This window comes from Macadamia integrifolia, chromosome 12, assembly GCF_013358625.1.
Source record: "Macadamia integrifolia cultivar HAES 741 chromosome 12, SCU_Mint_v3, whole genome shotgun sequence".
Taxonomy (NCBI): Eukaryota; Viridiplantae; Streptophyta; class Magnoliopsida; order Proteales; family Proteaceae; genus Macadamia; species Macadamia integrifolia.
This window is the reverse complement of record NC_056568.1, coordinates 29,217,380-29,237,425: the sequence shown is the minus strand read 5'-3', so window position 1 is coordinate 29,237,425 and position 20,046 is coordinate 29,217,380. Positions and strand designations below refer to the sequence as shown.

Here is a 20,046-nt window from a genome sequence, read left to right as displayed (position 1 = left end):
GTCTTGGATTTTGTGATTTAGTTTGTTTTAATCATACTCTTCTTGGTCAACAAGGACGTAAACTCTTACATAATCATGATGCTTTGTGGGTTAAAATTCTTAAGGGCAAATACATTTCCCATTGCTCTTTTCTTGATGCACTTTGAAACCAAACTGCTATTGGGGCTGGACAAATCTTTTAAAGGGTAGGGATCTCTTTACCGAGGCTTAAGGAAAGGTATTGGTAATGGGGCTTATACTTTAGATTTCAATGATTGTTGGGTTCCTTCATTACTAGGGGGTTGCATCTTAAGTAGGAACCATATGCCTAATATTATGTTCGTTCGGGATCTCATTACCTACTCATTTAAGAAAATGGAATTCAAACCTCATTTACTCTTGTTGTTATGAGGCTGAGGCCAAAGTTGTTACCCAAATTTCTTTGCCTGTGTCTCTTAGAGATGATTTTTGGACTTGGAATTTCACTCGATCTGGTGTGTTTAGTATTAGATTGCCTATTTATGTGCTTTATCTTTAACTTTTGAGGCTTTTCCATCTCAAGCCCCTTTTTTTGAAACATCTTTAGAAGTTAAAACTAATTCCTAAAATTAAATTGTTTGTGTGGAGATGTTGTAACAATGCTATTTCAGTGAAATAACTTATAGCAAGGCGTAATTTGGTGTCCTCTCATATATATGTCCTTTGTGTTCAAGAGTAAATGAATCAGTAGTTCATGCATTATTCCAATGTTCTTTTGCCTTGACAATATGGTTAGTATCCCCATTACAATTTGATACATCTTGTTTTTCAAGTGAGAGTTTAAGGGAAAATCTTATTATAACCTTACTTTCTTGCCCTTTTAGTTTAACATTGTTTTTTTTCCCAACGATGGGTAAATCTCATCACTTCATACAAAAACTAAATTAAGTAAATCTTGTCACTTTGCATAAAAATTGCATTAAGGGAACTTTCAACATTATGAAAGCCCTTTTTTTACCTTTACATTAGATAAATTTTTGGAATAAAAAAATGGGGAACTAAAAAAAGGTTACAATTTCTTAGTTGACCACTTTGATGGTTGCAACTTGTTCCCTTTAAATAACTCATTTTCTCTGCTCCAACAACCAAACAAAGTAGCCCATTTATTTATTTATTATTATTATTTTTAATTAATCTAGATAAAAGACACGAGTTACACAAGGTTTCACTTTTTATTAGAACAAGAAACCAAGTAGTGGATTATGGCAAATCCATTGTACATGTCATTAACGAAGCCTTTCAAAATAGGGGATAGGCGAAACCAATAACTTCCCTAGAAATACAGCTGTAAACACAACTTTCAATAACAATTGCAAATTCCTCTTTTATAATAGAGAGGATAGAGTCCAAATGGGCATAAAAGCAACACATGCCAGACACAAAGTATCACAATATATATGTGGCCCAACACAAGCCAGACACGGAGTGTCACTGTATGCTTATGGCCCAAAGCAAGACCAACTACCAAAGAGTTCGGAGACGACGCCGGTGTTGAGAAGAAACTCAACGGTTCGTACAATAGCTCTGATGATGACAATAGGAAGCACTACCGACTCCAAAGACAACACCATCCTCCCCCAAAACAACTCGAGTCCTACCACTTGCCACCCATGTCAAAACCAAACATAAAAAACAAACACCATCGAGTCCTCTGACACAGACATTCTTGATGTCGACTTCGGTGAAAATTCTAATGTTGGTGGCCATTGAGATCCCAAGAATGAGTTATGAAAGAGCACCTCAGGTGCCAAAGGTCTCGACGAAAAATGTCGTTTGGAACAAATTTTTTAGTGACAGTGAGGCCAAGTCCCATGGAGAAGCAACTTGGGTCTCGAATTTGAAACTGTCACCTTAAACGTAAGGAGCGTACGATGATGCCTCCTTCAGCGGCGATGGGTAGGGGACCATGGCTGCCACGACGAAAGTGATGAGAGCCCTCTTCTTCACTAGGAAAAAGGTAATACCCACATCGAAACACACCACCATTCTCAGCTGCCACTTCAGCGGTGATGGGGAAGGTGAGGCAATAGATGGTTTGAACTGCAGAGAAGGCGCAAGGGCGACAATGAGGAGGTTCGTGGCTGAGAAGATCTCTAATTACAAAGGGGTTGGAGATGCATCATCATCTTCGTCGTCGTCATCGGCGACTTCGTCACCATTGCCAATAGACCACCACTCATGGCAAATCCTCACACAAAGGCGGAGAAACATAACATGCAGAAAGGTGGAGGAAACAACACACAACGACGGAGAAATTAACAAGCACAAAGGCGAAAATCCTAACCTAACGCGCACAAACGACAAAGCAGAGGTTTGGGGTATATCAACTGGTCATGTCGGGCCGGTCTTAGTTGGGCTTAGCAGGGCTTGACCATTTGGAAACATTGCACTGTGAACGCCCGTTTAAGTAAATGGGCCTAGCTTTGGGGGACATGGTATGATTTACAATTGGGGCGATCGGTGTCGTGCTTAATCGGGCTACAAACCTAGTTAAGTCTAAACGGACTCAAACAAGCTCTAAATGTGCGTACCTTAAAATTCTTTACTCAAGTGGGTTGAAGGTTCATAATCGTTCAATTTGAACATTAAATCACTAGTTTTATACAAAAAAATCATTATAGAAGAAGGTGAAACAAATCTTTAATAAATAAGAGAAATGCTATGAGATTATGGTTGTTCTGTCATAAATGGGGTTGGGCTCAGTTAGGCTACAATGAGTCGGTTCAAGTTGGGCCTATAGTTGGTCGATTCGGTTTAGCGCTCGACTAGCTAGCTACCTACTATGTGGTAGATTCCCTAGGCAGGAAGGTCCTATCTATTGCCTGAACAAAAGTCTAGCTGTGTTCCAGTATGTGGTTGAAGGAACCCTGTTATCTTCTACTGTGTGTTCCTCACATGCATCTAAATGAAATGATATTAAAGAAAAAAAAATCATGGAAATCATTTTATTTGAAATTTTGATAGATTTCGAAGTTGATTAACCATATTTAACATAATTAACCCTACAAGAATATTTTAGTCATTTTATTCCAATGATCTCAACCATCTTTAAGATTATGGATGACCTTCAAACATTTTATCCATCATTGCTTTGAGTGTTCTTAAGGATGACAAAATAAAGGGTTCGTTTGATAACGTTTCTGTCGTTTCTGTTTCAAGAAACGACAGAAACATAAATTTCCGTTTCTAGAAACATAAACGGAATTGAGGTGTTTGATAAGTCATGTTTTTAAAAGTCGATGGTAACCAGTGAAAGAATTGCCACAAGTCGTTTACAGAAACGGCGAAACAAGTTGGGTCGTTTTTTGAACCATAAATAAGTAAAAATTTCTATTTATATTTCTAAAAATAAGTGAAACGAAACAGTTTTATCAAACGCTTTTTGCTCCGTTTCTGCTGTTTCTGGAAACAGAAACGGCAGAAACGCGTTTCTTGAAACGTCATCAAATGGGCGCAAAGTGTCTACACGGATCTTGATTCCCACTTTTTAAAAACCCGCATTTAGTTAATTTTGAATATGCTTCAAAACATTTCAAACATTTTATTGGTTCTATAAGATTAAATAGAAACTAAAACCAAGCTCGAGCGACCAAAACCTGGACGGAGACTAATAAAAATAATAAAAACCGTTATTTTTGGTATTATTAATGTATCTATGAAAAGCCGAAACCAAATCGGTAGTAGGCTGATAACAGCCCGTTAAGTCAACCCGATGAAAAAATTGATTTCAACCGGGACCGCAATCGGGTTCTGGCTTAAAAATGTTTTGGTTTCAGGTTGGTGGCTTATTACCAGCCATTTACCAAAAAAAAAACAGAAGCTTATTACCAGCCCAAAAGGTTCAGCCCGACCGAAACCGAACAATTGACTGCTTCTTATCATGAAGTGAACACTAGACACTGTGACAGATGTCTCCCTATCTGGCATTTCTCTCTCTGCTCTGCAAGAGAGTAATAGAGGATATTATCTGTTTCCCTTTGATGGAAGAAAAAGGTTAGAAAGTCTTCGACCCACTTCTCTGCGATTCTTTTTCTCTCTATTGTTTCAACACTTCCTTCCGCCCCTTTCCCTCTCTCGAAGGTGCTTTTAAGGGTCACTCTTGTTTCATCAATAAGCCGGCATGGAAGAACATGGGGAGTTTCAGGACTGGGAGTTGCTGGGTGTTGTCGAATCACCCGTTCCCCTTGAGAATCCGAGGGATTTCGTTGAAATCGAAGGCGTCTCTGAAGGCGTTATCAGGTCTGATTATTTTTCTATGGATTCGGAGAAGAGATACGCGAGAACAGTCTCTGAACGTGATCTCTGTGAGGAGGATTCTGTTGAATCTGATAATCCGAGCTGGGTTGATCCTGGTTCGGAGCCGAGGTATGGAGATGATGCCAAAAGAGAATTGGGTTTCGAAGGAATTATACTAGCGCGTAAGAATTCGGGGTTTTGGTCAGATTCGAGCAGTGAACGTTCTGTTTCCCGGAAAAACGATTTGGGTTGTGGTGATGTGAGAGGCGAAGTGGGTTTTGAGGGATCTGGGGAAACCAAAGGAAGTGAACCTGAACCTGAACCTGTGGATTCGGGCGAATTTTGGTCCGATTCTCGTGGAGACGGATCCTCCCCTGTGAAGGTTGAGAACGCTGAGGGGGACTCTGGTTCTGTCTCTGGTGATTACAAGCCAGAATTAGAAACAGAGGGGCTAAATGGGTCAAATTCGGGTGCGATCTTGGAGGTTGCAGCACAGGAAGGTGAGTTTGTTGAAGGAGTGGGAACCATCTCGGGCGAAGCGATGGAACCAGGAGAGGAAGGGAAGAGGAAGATTGTTTGGTGGAAGCTTCCTTTTGAGCTTCTGAAATTCTGTGTTTTCAGGGTTAGTCCTGTTTTGTCTCTATCTTTAGCTGCTACAATGATTGGTGTTGTTATTCTAGGCTGGAGATTGTACAAGATGAGGAGAAGGACTCAGGCCCTTCCGCTTAAGGTCACTGTGGATGATAAGGTCAGTTCTTCCCAAAGATCTGTTTTTTTCTTTCTTTAACTCGATTGCATGAGAGACAACGGTAAATTATGGTTAGTTAGTCATATTTGATTATTCCTTTCCTCTTCTGTATGTGTGGAAAGTGTTGATTATTGGTTATTATTTATTTATTTATTGATAATATGGATGATTTGTAACTGCAACTTTTCTTTTCTGTTGATTCTTAACAATGTCAATGCTGGCTGTATCTGAGATGTTTCATGTTTCGTTTTCTTGTTTTCATATAGGTTATGTTTGGTTGTACGATGAATTAAAGGGAAGGGAAGGGAAGGGAAGTGAAATTTTCATACTTAGAAAAGAAATATATGCAATCGTAACCCATGTGGCTTTAACATTAACTTCAAATCATTCCATATTTGGTTATAAAATTTCACTTTACTTTGCATCCAAAACCTTTTGCTATAATACGTAAAATAAAAATTACATGTAAAATATATCATTACTAAATATGGTTAAAAAAATTAAGTAGTTTATACAATCACATGGGTAATGATTATAAATATTTCTTTTTGAGGTATGAAAATTTCACTTCCCCTCCCTTTAAATTCCCATTGCAACCAAACGGAGCCATAAGGAAAGTCAAATTGAGTCTTCTGGGTTTTCTGCTTTGGGATGAATTATAGTTCCATGTTCAAATTTATGCATTTTCAGGGATCGACTTACAATGTAAATGTAAGTAAATCTTTAACTTGATAGTTCTCTGTCTTGTTATGTTCAGTAAATAAACTTGTAGTCCTCCTATTTTGGGAAAATCTGTTTGTAACCAAACTGGTTACAACAGAATCTTGTAATATCTTTTTTTTCCCCCTTGGCTACATCACCTACGGCCTCTTTTAGAGAGGTAATTTTTGTAATTTTCTTTCCCTTCTCCCCCTTTCCATCACTCCTCTTTGTATCAGAATTGGACCCTTCGCAACCGCTGTGGAGGGCTGAAGGATTTTCTATTGAGGGATTTCAGGTTGGTGGATTGATCAAGTAACCTCTGGGAGTTGAATTGGGACAAAAGGAACTGGCAGTGTTTGGTGATTGGGGAGGGGAAGGTGTGGTCATTGATAGAGAAGGCAATTCAACGGTTACTGAGGTTGATTCTCGACTTCTCAAATCCATCAAATGAGTTGTCCATTCCTCCGGCTCTGAACTTCAACTCGCCGTCGAAACCCTAATGAAGAAGATGAAGAAAGATCAGTCCCAGGGTGTTTCTTTTTCTCTTCACCCCTTCTTATCTATTCAGATTTCAGGCTGGTTCTTTAATTCTTGAGCAAACTTCCATTCTTGTTTTCTGTATATGCTCTGTGACTATTCATTTCTCCTCATAGCCTTTGGTTTATCATCATACTGAAACCCACTTATCCTCATTTGCCCCGTACCCCCCTGCAAACCCAAAAAAGAACAGGGTTTTATGTTGAACTCACTGGACTTTTCTAACCGACACAAATGCTATGACTATTCATTGATGTTAGTTCCTGAACTGACTGGATTTTTCTAACCCACACAAGCACTTATCAATGGCTGTCATGAACAGAGAGTCAGCGGTAGCCAACGTCGGATGCTAACACCGCAGGTGCAGGTAGCTTTTTCTGCTTGGCGAGGCAGATAAAGAGCAAAGAGGAACAACAGAGCTGACAGCTTTGGATTAAAAAAAAAAAAAAAAAAAAAAAAAAAAGAGGAAATTGATTAGGGGTGAGGGTAGCGAATTTACATTCTTAGCACCTCCAAATAACTAACAGATCGTCTTAAAGAGGGGTAAAAAATGTACAGTTACAAACAGACGCATCCTTCTCTTTTTATCTGAAATTGTTTTGTTATGCTTTAGTAAGGATGTCCTATTGCATATTCGTCTGATAGGATGATATAAAACCATTTGGTGGTCTGCAGCTGGTGCTTTAAACTATGATGAATTTATTTATGTAAAAGCATTTTCTTTTGGGTGCACTCCAACAATTATAAAGCCAAGTAACAAAAGAAGAATTCTCAAATATTTAAAATGTTTAGTTACTTTAGTATTCTGTTCAAAAATTTTAAACGTATGGCATTTTGTTCAACCACATGTTTGTAGAAGCATGAAAAATGTGACGGATTCATTTGCAAATATGAAAGAGGCTATCATCATTACCATCTATCTTGGCCAAGTCTTGAAATTTTGGAAGGATGGAATGATTTTTTAAAGTGTCCTCCTCTAACAAACGGTGCATCGTGACCTTCGCGGGTTGTTGCTATAGTACATGCCCAACAGTCATTCTTTCATTGCATTCATGCAATCTTACAAAAATAAATTGTTTTAAAGCTGAAAAAACCGTCATGTGGGAGCTACTATGTTTTTTATTTAATTTTTTTATTCATTATTTGTTTATTGAGATGGGGTCAGGGAATGGCAGGTGAGTGGTTGCAGGTGGGAGAGATGGACTAAAGCTTGGGCAGTGTTTCCCTTTAGAATCTTTCTTTGTTGTAATCATATAGTCATAACTAGTCTTAAAGCTTCTACAAAAAAAAGAACTAGTCTTAAAGCAGAAAATGTGTCAAATTGGGAACTCTTGAGTATTCTTCTGTTATGAAAGGGCTGGTTTCTGTTGAATAGTTACTGTACAAAATTAAAATTAATTGGAAGGCTTATATGATGTTGGACATGGTGTAGAGGTATTTTGATCTGTGTTTCAAGTCTCCTTTCTATGTTTTGCTCTTGTGCTGTATCTTCCTTGGGTTTACTAATTTTTTTTGTTGCTTCTGAGTCCTCTTGCTCTGTGCAGTTACATTTACATGACATAATGCTCTATTTCCGTCTCAGTTTAACCTTTGTGCTTTCGTCTCCTTTTCTGATGGTTCTTAAATCTGCAGAAGGTGTCTCAGTTCATGGTCCGTGCTGCACGTCTTAATGAAGCATTCTCAGTTGTTCGTCGTGTCCCAATAACACTACGACCTTCACTGCCAGCAGCTGGGGTGACTCCTTGGCCTGTCATGAGTTTGAGATGAAACCTGTTGTGTTGTAGATGAGGAAAATATAAGTTCTACAAGGTCAGTTGCCGGAGTATATTCTCAGAGATTTCTTGTATGTAATTAAGTGTTTGGTTATTATAGCTTTTGTTTTGTATTTAATTTGTATGAGTTTGTTAAATTACTTATTTGTTAGTTAAGAGTTCTATGTATGTTCTTTCCTTTCTTGTATCTCCCCTCCTTGGCAAAACCTCATGGAAGTGCTTCAGTTCTCAAAACTGTCATTTCATCCTTTGTGTGACACTCAATTTTTTTCATTTGATTGAGATGGAAGAAAATCAGCAAATTTCTGTAATTAATTGACCTTTTGACTGAAGTCCATCCCAACAAGTCAGATGCACCGCGACTTGTGTTTAATTTCTAGTGGGGATAATCTAATCTGTGGGATATGAAACAACATGTACAACATGTAAGAAAAACAACATGTAAACACTACCATATAACTGGTTTTATATGAGCTGGACTTGTTACGCTGACGAGTTGTTAAAGTAGGGTCCAGTCAGGCTACCAACATAATTCTTTCTCAGTTGCACATGATGGAAAATTTACTGAATATTTTCAATGGAAAAATTCAAGAAATAGCTCATATATTATCATGTCCTATTCTTATTTGTGCAGACATTGTCGGTTGGTGGCTCTTCTCAATGGGTGGTGTACCAATATCTTACACAGTGTTCTATCACCCCTCTGATTCTGGCAAACACTTCAGGTTTCTTGTTATCATGTCCTGGTTTTGACAAGTCTGTATATCTCATATACAATATGGAATCTGTTTTTCCTTGTGCAATGCTTATATGACAATTATATATTTATGCCCCCCTCTATGGATATATGTGTATATATACTGTTGCAAAATGCAATTAGTACTTAAGGTAATTTTTTCATGAGTCTCTGAGTTCAGTTATTATTATGTGACCAAGTTAGATACCTTGACATGCAAAGGATTCTGATTCCATGCCCATTACATGAACAGAACACCTTCTACCATCATTTGGTCTTTGCATTTCTTTTCTTAATGAACAAGATACCTTTTTCTTTTATTAATGGAGAGAATCTCTACTGTTAGCAGGAAGGTGACAGGAAACGAATATTTCATGGCAATCTGAGATGGTCTATCCTAGAAAAATGATTAAGCATTTTTGCATTCATGTGAGGCATCCTTTCTTTGAAATCACCAGATTTGAATCCACTACACTCGTTTCCATCTTTTTGTCTCCATGAATTTCTCAGTCGACAACTCTAATGGTATTCAGAAGAAGGCAGCAGTAATTGACTCCATTCTGTGTTTTTAAGGAAATTGAAATAAGACGATAGAAAAGAAAATCTTCCTCGTTGATTCAATTATATTTTTTCCTAAGAGTATGAGATTTAATACTTGTGCTGTTGCCTTTTGAAGTATGATCTTTCCCATCAAACCCTCGAGTTTGTCTTTTGAGTGAGAAATTGTTCTCCCAACTCTCAAATATCAAAGGTGGGTGGATTGGACTCTGCATAATATTTTGGTTGATATTGGTTTTGTCTTAGCTTCTTTTTCTTCTCTGGTTTTAACTCATAGAAGTAAGATTGTGGAGATATCTTATAGAATTGCTTCTTTTGCTTTTAGCTTTGGTGGATGCTTGATGATGTTTTCCCTTTCTGGTTATTGCGCTCCCCTCTTGCCCTGTAGTATGTTAGCTTTTTATTTTAGTGATTTTTAAATTAAAAAACGACCTATCATCTTAGGTGGAGATTGACTAGCATTATTATTTTTCTTTTGGCATCCCTTTTCTCTTTTATTGCTGTAAACTAATCTATATTAGTTCTTATTTGCATGGTTATCAGTCTTAATCACACAAGTACTGAGCACATCACCACTTTTTATTTATTGCGGCAGTCAGTGGAGCTATTTTTATCATTTTGACTCTTGCTACTCATTCATCTAAACTTGCCTTTGTTGGGCTAAGGATCTGTTCCTCTCCAGATCCGCTGGGCGCTCGGCGCACCTGGGCATGCAGCCCAAGGGGCTCCCTGATGTTGGATGCTCGCTGGGGGCCAAGCGTGGCTGGAGAGGATCTTATTCAAGCTTTCTCTGTGGACTTCTTATTGTTGGCTGAAGCCTGAAATATTGTTTGTTAAAGCGTCTGCTTGTTTCTCATGCCTCTGCTTCCTGAGGAGAGACTGGTCGCCTGACTGTTCAAGAAGATCACCAAGCAGCCAAAGACCACCATTGAACCCTTTTTCTCTAACCCCTTCAGCCAAAGAACTCCATTGAACAAATTCTCATCTACTATTGATAAATTCAAAAACCCCATTCTGGGCACATCACTAGTGGGTAAGAGAAAGCATCATTGTGGGTTTCACAGATCACTATCTAAGAGGGTGTAAGATGGAATTTGTACTCTGGTGTCGTGGAGATCTTTTGGTTAATTCTAATTTTGCATTTAACTTTGTTTGTCACTGTGGATTGATGCATTGGTATCTTTTTTTTAATTTTTGGTTGATTGATGCATTGGTATCACATGTACCTAATACGATACTGATTTGGATTGAGAGTATTGGCTATGAAGTGACTAGTTTTTGAATTTTCGCCCCACACAGCCTGATCCGTATTGTATCGGTGGTATGACAGTTACCGGCCATCAATGCTGATACCTATAACTTTGGTTCTTATACTAGAAAGGTTACGAAGGGACCAGGGAAATTTGAAACATATGTTCGGTTCATTGGTTGCATTTGTAGAAAAGGAAAAGCAAACGCACGAAATTTGTCCATAAAAAGGTGAGAAACACCATGAGGGAAATCTTTCTTCAACTTTACTTTTGTTTGGTTGGGCATGTTTGGAAAGTTTCTTGTGGGCCCCTCCTAGTTAGCCACGAGGAAGGATGCTGTGGCCATGCCTACTGTTGGATATCGAGTGGTATGTGAGGGTAGATTTTGGTGCAACATTAAGGTTGTTCTGTTGCGACCTCTTCATAAAATGAAGGTAAGATTGTATACATTATGACCTTCCTTAGACCCCGCAATAATAGGATCTTCGTGCACTAGATATGCTGTTTAAGCTGAATTGTATTCCGTGTCATGTATGTCAATACACCCTCTAATCCTACTTCTGCTCTATAGTTTTCCTGCTTTATGCTTTATTTCTGTTTCACGTGCCACCATCACCCACCACCCACCACCCAGTCACAGGGCGGTCACTCACATCTCAACCTAGCTCCCTTTGATTGGCTCTTAAGTCTTTATCTTTCTGATGATGGTATTGACATTCTTCCTCATTTGAGAAGGAAGAGAAAAAACCATTACTGGTTGGAACAGGTCTCAATCGCCTGCAGCCGCCTCTTTCCTCCTAACCAGTGATGTCATTGTCTTATCTGATAGTAAGAGTGTTCTTACCCTAGGACTGGTGCTTTGGATTCCTCTATCTTGCAGCTTAAGGTGTGGGTTAGGTATATGTTGATTTTAAAAGTTTGATTTCTCTATGGTTATAATGTTTCAGGAATTATCTGAAAAGAAGATCATCAGAAATTAATGAATGCTATTTACACCCCACACCCCCCCCCCCCAAAGAAAAGCAGAAAAAAAAGTATATATATATATATATATATTTGGAGTGAAATAAAGATTCAAAATACCATCATAGTTGTTTTATTTTCCCCATGGTTTTTGTTTCCTGCAAAGCTAACCAATAACCTTCACATACATGTATTTATATCACTTGATAGTACAGGTTGCGCGGTCAACTGGAAGAGGCTCAATAAGCGAGTGTAACAATTACTGAAAGCTATGCAGGGTTTCATCTTTGAGGCCAATTCGCATTAACTTGGTTTGGACCATAGAGAGCATCTATGATCATTACAAGAGTGATCAGAGGCACAACTTGTCCGAACTATCTTTCACTTATCCCAGCAATTTTTCCTAAAAATTTCGAAGTTTTTAAAGTTGGTGATCGTTTCAAAGCTCTTCTACATAGTAGTGATACCCTTCCGGTTGAAGCATTCCAATGGCTATGGTGAGGCTTTATTCAATTATCATCGAAAAGCCAAATGTAGAAGGCATTGCAGGTAATGCAGAGTTGCACGCGACGATCGTTTGCATTGATTCTCAAACTGAGATTGGGAAGGTTTCTCTTGCGTGTGTTTTAACCATAGAATCGCGTAATTAGTATTTCATATTGCAATCCAATTAATGAGCTATTCAGATAAGTCTCTCTCAATTAATTAGATAATATTTACAAAATTTCTTAAGACCGTATACCTATTATCCCAAAAAATAACAGAGACCATATAACCCTCTCAACTACTTGGTGGGTGAGGGAGAAGAGGATACCCGAGGGGCTGCCCATTGCCACACTGTCCACCTTGATTCGCATCTCTCTCTAGTCCCTTTACACATGATCTTAACGAGAAAGAACAACACCTGTGCTAGCACTTGGGCTAGTGGGAGTGTGTGCACAAGCATCCAAGGCTCCAAGCAAAGGGGTAGGGACTTCTTTTCATACTGTCCTGTTTTTGGGCATAGAGGGCGCAATTGGGTAACGCTTTTTTCCCTTTACTTGAAAATATATTTTTGGATAGGGGGCCTTCCGCCAATGCAGCCTCTCTTTGTCCCTCTCCTCTGCCCATATGGGACCATCATGGTCAGGGAAAGTGAGCAATGCTTCCTGGGTCAAGATTTGCCAAATATATCAATGTCCAAAGGATCCTTTCTTTGTGTCAAAATTTATTGTCAACAGACAGCTATATGAACAGAATGCCAAATCAACCCAAGGTGGTAGTGTAGTTGGTGAGCAATGAACTTGGTACAAACCGTAAATTTAGACGTCTTGGGTTCGACTCCCACTAGGCACACCTTGGGCCATTCACAAGGGGGTGTTTAGTGCTCTTCACTGCTTTCAATGAAAGTTGAATAGTTCTCATTCAACCACGGTATGATCCCGTCCATGTGGTTGTGGGGTCAGTATGGGTCCGCGGGACTAGTCAGGCTGAAGGTTTGATACTCGTTAGCAAAAAAAAGAACAAAATGCCTAATTCTATCATTCGCTGTTGAACAACTTTTATGTTGAAAGCTAATGACAATAGCTGCCCATTAAATTATGCAAATCAATTAAATTTAAGCCATATAAATATGTATTTGATGGACATAATTCCAATAGATAGACTATGAAACTTGTCACTAAACAGCCTAATGGATGTTGTATCCACTTGCATTGATTGGATAATTAAGTCTGAGTTATATTTCTCATCATTTGTTTTTGTTTTTGTTTGTTTGAGAAAGAGAGAGAGAAAGAGAGAATTTCTGTAACACATTCATTTTTCCTGTATCAATATTTACACAAATTACACTGTAGAAGAATTTATGATACAGTACCTTGTGAGGATTGCTTGCACTCTATGCTGCAAACATGTCTTGCGGCTTAGGATGAATTATAAACCATGGGCATGCCTCCTTCAAATCCCATCCATTCATCCCATTCGTCGTATTCATCATAGTAGTCCATCTGCACCTGTTGCTCTTCTTCTTCAAACTTATCCATCAAGCTCTGCTCCATTAATTTGTAAATGTTAAAATAAAGAGAGGACTATTGTTGACACGCATGAGCCTAAATTTAATGGATATATTAGTAAAATTTTAAACTAATGTGATAGAATATGTGATTGAGATAGGACACTAAATTTATCAACAAAAATATATGATCAACATTTAAAAAATCAGGAAAAATGAGCTGGTTAAGAAACCTTTCTTCTTTTAGTATTATTAATAATAGGAACTCTTAAGAAACTAAGGTTTTTTTTTTGGTACATAGACAAGGAAAATCATATATTCGATAAACTGTGTGATTGAGATAGGTCATTAAATTTGTCAATATGATTCTAGGCTTCAACTACGACTATGATGAAAAATTTTTTTAAGCTATGGAAATGATGGAAACTTTTCCTAAAACATAAATATGGGGGAAAAAAAACAAAAGAAAGAAAAGTAAGGTGTACCATTGAGAACCCTCAAACCCTTCATGCCGATTGTATTCAAGATTTGTTTTTTGTATCATAGCTTGACCATATGATCCAATATGCAAATCTGAGGGCATTTTAAATATGTTTCTAGGGAGATCAATAGTCTAATTAACTTCCAATATGTAAACACAGAAAGCCTAAGATATGGGTAGAAACAACAAATAATTGGGGCTGTTTCTTCAAGTTGGAACAAGGTTACATGCTAGTACTGCATTGTCTTATATACCTCTAATATACAGTATAGCTATCACCTAAAAAAAGAAAGAAAAAAGTAGTATAGCTTGGCATCTGTCGGGGTTAGAAAATCATATCGGATAAATTGATTAGGGCCGATCCTGATTTTGGCTAATCCAGATGAAAACTAGGGTTTAGGGGGCTTTTTGCCTAGATCAGAATGACCTATCTGGAACCTGATTCTTGGTTTTTAAACGTTGATCTTAATTGAGCTCATTCAATAAAAAAAGATGATCAACTTTATAGTTGAGATGAATCACCAAATTTTATATATACAATCCAAGAGTCTCTCTATCAAATAACTGCATTCACGATGTCAATCCTCCAATTGTTTCAAAATGGTGAGCTATATACTATATACCCTAACTTTCATGCCCTCTATATCTACCATATGGCAGTTTAGTTAAAGCTAAATTAGGAGATACGATGTTAGACATCTATTAAAATTTTAGACCGATCTAAAATCTCCAGATTTCATGCAAAAGGTTTTAAAAGATATTTCAAAAAAGAACCAACTTTCCCTATGCCACCTGGCCCATTTGGGTCACAGTGAAGGGGGAACAAGGGACTCGACCCTTTGATTGCGTGGTGAAGGAAAATTTCTCTCTCAAAAAAAAAAAAAAAAAAAAACATAAAAAAATGACAAAGTTAGATATATAAACAATTTTATAATTGAGACGGACCAATAAATTTAAATATATCAAAAACCCTCGTCTCATCTGACCATCCAACATAATAAAAATTGGTGGAGGCATTCACCAAGGCTTTTTCTAGTTGATACATGAAAAAAGGATCTCAGAGCCACTGAGACAAGTTACAATAGCATATCTGTCTCTCTCTTCTTCTCACATAAAATGATCTCACTGTCCTCTTATGTGTATGACACTGTTTTGTCACATCTCATTGGTGCATTCCTCTGTCACTTGCTCGTAAAACTTTCACCAAAGAATGCCAATCCCTTGCTTTGATCCGATTTAAGACTGGCTAAATTGGTATCAAAATCCTTCATTTTTCTTAATTGTTTCTTCACAATCCAAATCAGATTATTATTATATTATTATTATTATCGGTAGGAACCCAATCAAATTCAAATCCACACAAAATCACCAATGCCAAGTAAATATAGCCAAAATAATAAATAAATATTTGAAGAAAATGATTTCCCAAATATATTAAAAAGAAAAAGAAATTGTCATTTCCTTAACACAAAATGCAGAGAAGGAAACCGGTATTAATTCATATAGGCACAAATCCAAACAAAAACTACAAATCGCAGATAGAAAAACAGATCTCATTTACCTCGTATGAAGATTTGATTTCCCTGAAAATGTCCTGTTTCTCAGGTAGGTTCTCCCCTTTCATCACATCTGGGTGATACTGAAATCCTCAAACACAGAAAAGGCGAGAAAAACACTTCAGAAGAGAGAGAGAAGGAGAAGAAGAAGAAGAAGAAGAAGAAGAAGAAGAAGAAGAAGAAGGAGAAATAATGGTTTGTGAAGTTGAAGGGCAGGTGGGTTGCTTCACCTTGAGAGCCAATCGCTTGTAGGCTTGCTTAACATCGGCTTTAGAGGCAAAAGGAGTGAGACCCAAGACTGCAAATTCGTCGGAAAATCGCAGAGATCGTGTTGGGAATCTGACACAACGGCTAGATTTCGGATTTGCTGTTAGGAACCGCAGTTTCTGCATTCCTCGCCCTCCCAACCCCCCGCTCCCATGGTTTCTCATCATACTCTCTCTCTCTCTCTCTCTCTCTCTCTCTCTCTCTCTCCCTCTTTCTTTGTCTGGCCTAGATTTTCGGATAGCTGTTTTTATATCTTGTTTCGCAGGATAATTGTCGGAAGATTGGAATCTTTTTTGGTTATTTTGGACGGAGGAGATTGGCTTCTCTCTCTCTCTCTCTCTCTCTCTCTCTCTCTCTCTCTCTTTTTAAGTAATTTCTACGCCCTTTATACTCATTAAATTTCCCTTTTAAAAAGGAGAAAATTACATGATTATATTGAGTATTATGGGGAAAAGACCAAACACGATGGAATAAATGATGGATATTAGAAATCTACCAAAAAATGTGAGCCTCCGCTTACTTCCCTCACAGTGACACACATCAACACTTTTACATTTTTATCATTGCCCATATGGTTAGGGTGAATTAGGAATTGTGTGGATAAGAGCATGGTCTTAGAATTGTTTTCTCATATGTGCATCTACGATTTAAGTGGAAACTGTAAGCTAACCTGAGCACCTTGGTTAAAAAAAAAAAATATGTAACTCCTCTCTCGCCTCGAGATCCCCTAAGGTATGCATAAGTGCCAACACTTGTATCACTATTTCCATTTAAAGGGTGAAGACGAATATTTATGGAAATAAAAGAGACATGTGTTTGCTCATGAAGCATACATTCAGATGAATGTACGTGTAGAAGATTTGAGCTCACTAGCCTTGGGGTGCAAGTTTGGCCTTGTTAGCCCAAACCCAGACAAGGCTTGGGCTGAGATACCTTGACTCAGAGGGCGGGTTAGGGCTGAGAATTTCTGGCCTAGGGTGAAACCTTGAGCTGAACCTGGCCCAACTTTAATAAAAGATGTTTAGAGGCATGGAATGATGAAAGTCTACTTCTGATCTCATTTAGTTTCAGTTTCCTAAAACTAAATTAAATGTTAAAAGGCCAATTAGGATCAGCCCAGCCCAGCCCAGCCCTAACTAGCCTCTGCCTCCTCTCATTCACCACTTCCATCGATATCGACTCTGTGGAGTAAGTACCTAATTGACTTCCTGCTTCAAATCGTGGTTGAATGTAGTCGGCAAACTATTGGGCATTGTAATCTTCCGGTTGGAGTTTCTGGAAATAAAGGAAAGCATCTGAAGAAAAGAAACCAATTTGTTACCAAGGGAAGGAATTCAAAGATATTGCAGAAAACTAAGGAAAATATAGGTTTGCAGGCCCTGGCAATTGGGGAAGGAAACTTTCTTGACTTCCCTGTTGATTGCTCTTATGATGGTGGCGTTCTACCTGAACTAAGGATAATGAATTTGTACTTGATAAATCAACTCAGGAGAAAGATATGGTGGGTGATGCTGCCTTCACTGAACACAAATCTTCAAGGAAATGTAATGGCAACAGATTCACTATTGATGGTATTTTTAAGAGTGAAGTAAGCAAATCTCATGCTGTTTCATCTGACCAGAAGAAGTCAGACAATGGATACATTTGATGAAAGAGAAATCAAAGGCCTTATTAACTGACAAACCCTGGGATAAAGGGCTTCTTGTGGATAGTATAAACAGAGAAGGAGATTGCTCCTTTCCTAATGCCAAGGAATGTTGTTGAAGAAGATTAACTCAATTGATTGCTTCCATCAGCCTGCAGGAAAGGTATCTTTTGTTCCATATAAGTCCTATATTAATTCAGCTTTTCTGATATAGGTTCAGAACGCAGTGAGGGGGCTTGTCTTCTACAAATCAAAGTTTAAACTGAGGTGGGATTAAATCATAACTTTAGTGTTTTATTATTTTCTCATTTTCTTTTAACAGTTCAATACTGGACAGAGACCCCACTTTACTTAGGTAGACTCCATAGTTTCTGTGTTTGATATGTCATTTCTTTTTTATTAAGGGGAAGATTTAATCCCCACCAAAACCATACCAAGTATTGCTTTACCTGGTTCACAACTTTTTAATAGAATTTTTTGATTGCATCCTTTGCTTTGTATGATGTCTTCTTGAAGCATTTACATTATAATCTGAAACAAGTCGCCCTGTAGTTTTGACAGCTGAAATATTAAGGGAAAAGGGTTGTTCCTAGCCACTTATCAGTAACATATAAAGGATATTCTATATTTTTTGGGACACTGGGACATTCTTCCCCATTGATTTCTCACATGTCCACAGTGTCAAACATTCAAGAGGATAGCTAGGGAGCAATGTGGACATGGATGCCCAGAAAAGCAGAGTTTACAAGACAAGAGAGACTTAAAACTGAAGCCCTTTTAGCTAGATAATGTGCTTCTCTATTATACAACTGAGATATTGAACCTAAAATCAATCACAGAGAAATGAGAAGAGAAAGGGGAAATGTACTCAACATTTGCTTTTCACTTGATACCATACCTTGATGTTTCCTTTCTGCCCTGGTTTTTTATTTAATAGTTTCCTTTTGACTCACTTCTCTGACATATATCAATGCTTCATCTATATGTATAAATCTATTTGTTTACCTTGGTTAAATTGACTATTGGCTTTCTTTAAGAGGTAAGAGCAATAAAAGTGGTATATCTTCTCTTATATCATGTTAATTTAAGCACCACATACTCTGAAACTGTTAGTTGTCCATCAAATATCCTTGTCAATTAGATTTTTTCTCACTGTTGGAACCCATCCTCTGACTAGATTGCTGGGTTATGTAAGCATCCACAAAATCCTCCTATCCAAACAAAATCATAGATATTAAGGAGGGTCTCCTTTAAGGCCTTCATCACCACACCAAACATTATGGGTCTAAGCATCCACTGATGTTGGAAGGGAAGTAAGGAGAAATATTGGCCGATGAAGACTTTAGAAGAGTGAATTTGTACCTTTTGATAAATATTTTACTTTCAAACTAGCGAAGTGATTTTCCATTTTCTGAATGACAGGCTCGCTCATGGAAGATTGCTTATATAAACCCCACAAAGGCAGCCTCAAGTGAAATGAGCAAAGGGTAACAATGCTATATTGTATACCAGTGGCCAAAGCCTACACATTGGACAATTGGAGGCATTTCCTAATGCTATTAGTTGACATTTGGAGCCATTTATTTTGGGTTCTCAAGCAGACTGAAGCACACAACCCAGCACATGAAGCTGCCTCCATGAAGCGCAAGAAAATGAATGAAGAACTAGCCAAAGAATTACAAGTTTGCATACAGCCTTTCCTTTTAAACACAAAGTTTAATCCCAAGACCAAGTGGCAAGAAGTCTCCATTGACATAGACATGAAGCTTTTCCCTTATCCACATTGCAAATTCTCCCAAGAAGTTTGAGTACAAACCAAATGGGTCAACAACTTCATTGGCTATCTGTTGACCATCCTGAATTTTCTGCTGCTCGACAAAAGCTCCTTGAGAAGAAGACACCACCCTTTTTCTAACACCACTTTCATTGTATTTACAATTACCTAGAAAGAACATCGTCAGTGTTGCCCAATAAGCTAATGTAGATGATCTGAGACACACTCGGCATTTGATCTTTCGCCGAGTGTCCTTGAACATGAATGAAGAAACAGAGTCCGTGTAGCTAACCTCATTTAGTTTGGAAAAAGCTTAGTATAGTGTTAATAATAAGTTATATGGACCTAATGTATGTTAGTTCCACCAACATATAAACACCTGAGAGGGTAGTTTCTGTTGAGATCTGAAACTGGTTTTGGGTTTGGTTTCTGCCCTGATATCTTCAATTATTTCTACTATTATTCCTCCCAACAAATAATCCAGTTCTGTTTCAGTTTTCTGCTCAGTTCAGCACCTGCAATTCCAGCCAAGCCAATCATCGGATTGGACTCACTGTTTGAGGATTTCTTTTCCTCTACTAGGACACCGCTTGACAGGAAGTGGATGTTCATCTGATTATTGGATTGAGAGTTATTATTCTGGAAGAAGTCAATAGAGGCATGCTTGTTTATCCAACTTGGCTCAAAGAATAATTAATTCAATTTGATTAGTATAATGACCCACCAAACTACATACTTAAACAAGCCAAGGAACACAATTGAGTTAGCTGATCTTCCTCTAAACCACTTTTTCAATGATTCAGTAGTCTGCTC

General features: G+C 38.0%; 2 protein-coding genes across 3 annotated transcripts; one reads left to right on the top strand and one right to left on the bottom strand.

Annotated features, from left to right (window-relative positions):
* The first annotated feature begins 3,891 nt into the window (after positions 1 to 3,891).
* Positions 3,892 to 8,913, top strand: LOC122058101. The gene is made up of 3 exons (XM_042620570.1): positions 3,892 to 5,002; positions 7,874 to 8,050; positions 8,648 to 8,913. The coding sequence occupies exons 1-2, from the start codon at positions 4,139 to 4,141 to the stop codon at positions 8,006 to 8,008; spliced, it is 999 nt and encodes a 332-aa protein (XP_042476504.1). The 5' UTR covers positions 3,892 to 4,138; the 3' UTR covers positions 8,009 to 8,050; positions 8,648 to 8,913.
* Positions 8,914 to 13,292: 4,379 nt separating this feature from the next.
* LOC122057681 (chaperone protein DnaJ) lies at positions 13,293 to 16,026 on the bottom strand. 2 transcript variants are annotated; one of them, XM_042619878.1, is made up of 3 exons: positions 15,778 to 16,026; positions 15,553 to 15,630; positions 13,293 to 13,547 (listed from the first exon to the last, which is right to left on the bottom strand). In XM_042619878.1, exons 1-3 carry the CDS (start codon positions 15,979 to 15,981, stop codon positions 13,422 to 13,424), a joined length of 408 nt encoding a protein of 135 aa, XP_042475812.1. In that variant the 5' UTR covers positions 15,982 to 16,026; the 3' UTR covers positions 13,293 to 13,421. The 2 variants fall into 2 exon arrangements, with proteins under 2 accessions (XP_042475812.1, XP_042475813.1); XM_042619879.1 differs by lacking the exon at positions 13,293 to 13,547 and adding an exon at positions 14,902 to 15,277.
* Between the last annotated feature and the right edge of the window lie 4,020 nt (positions 16,027 to 20,046).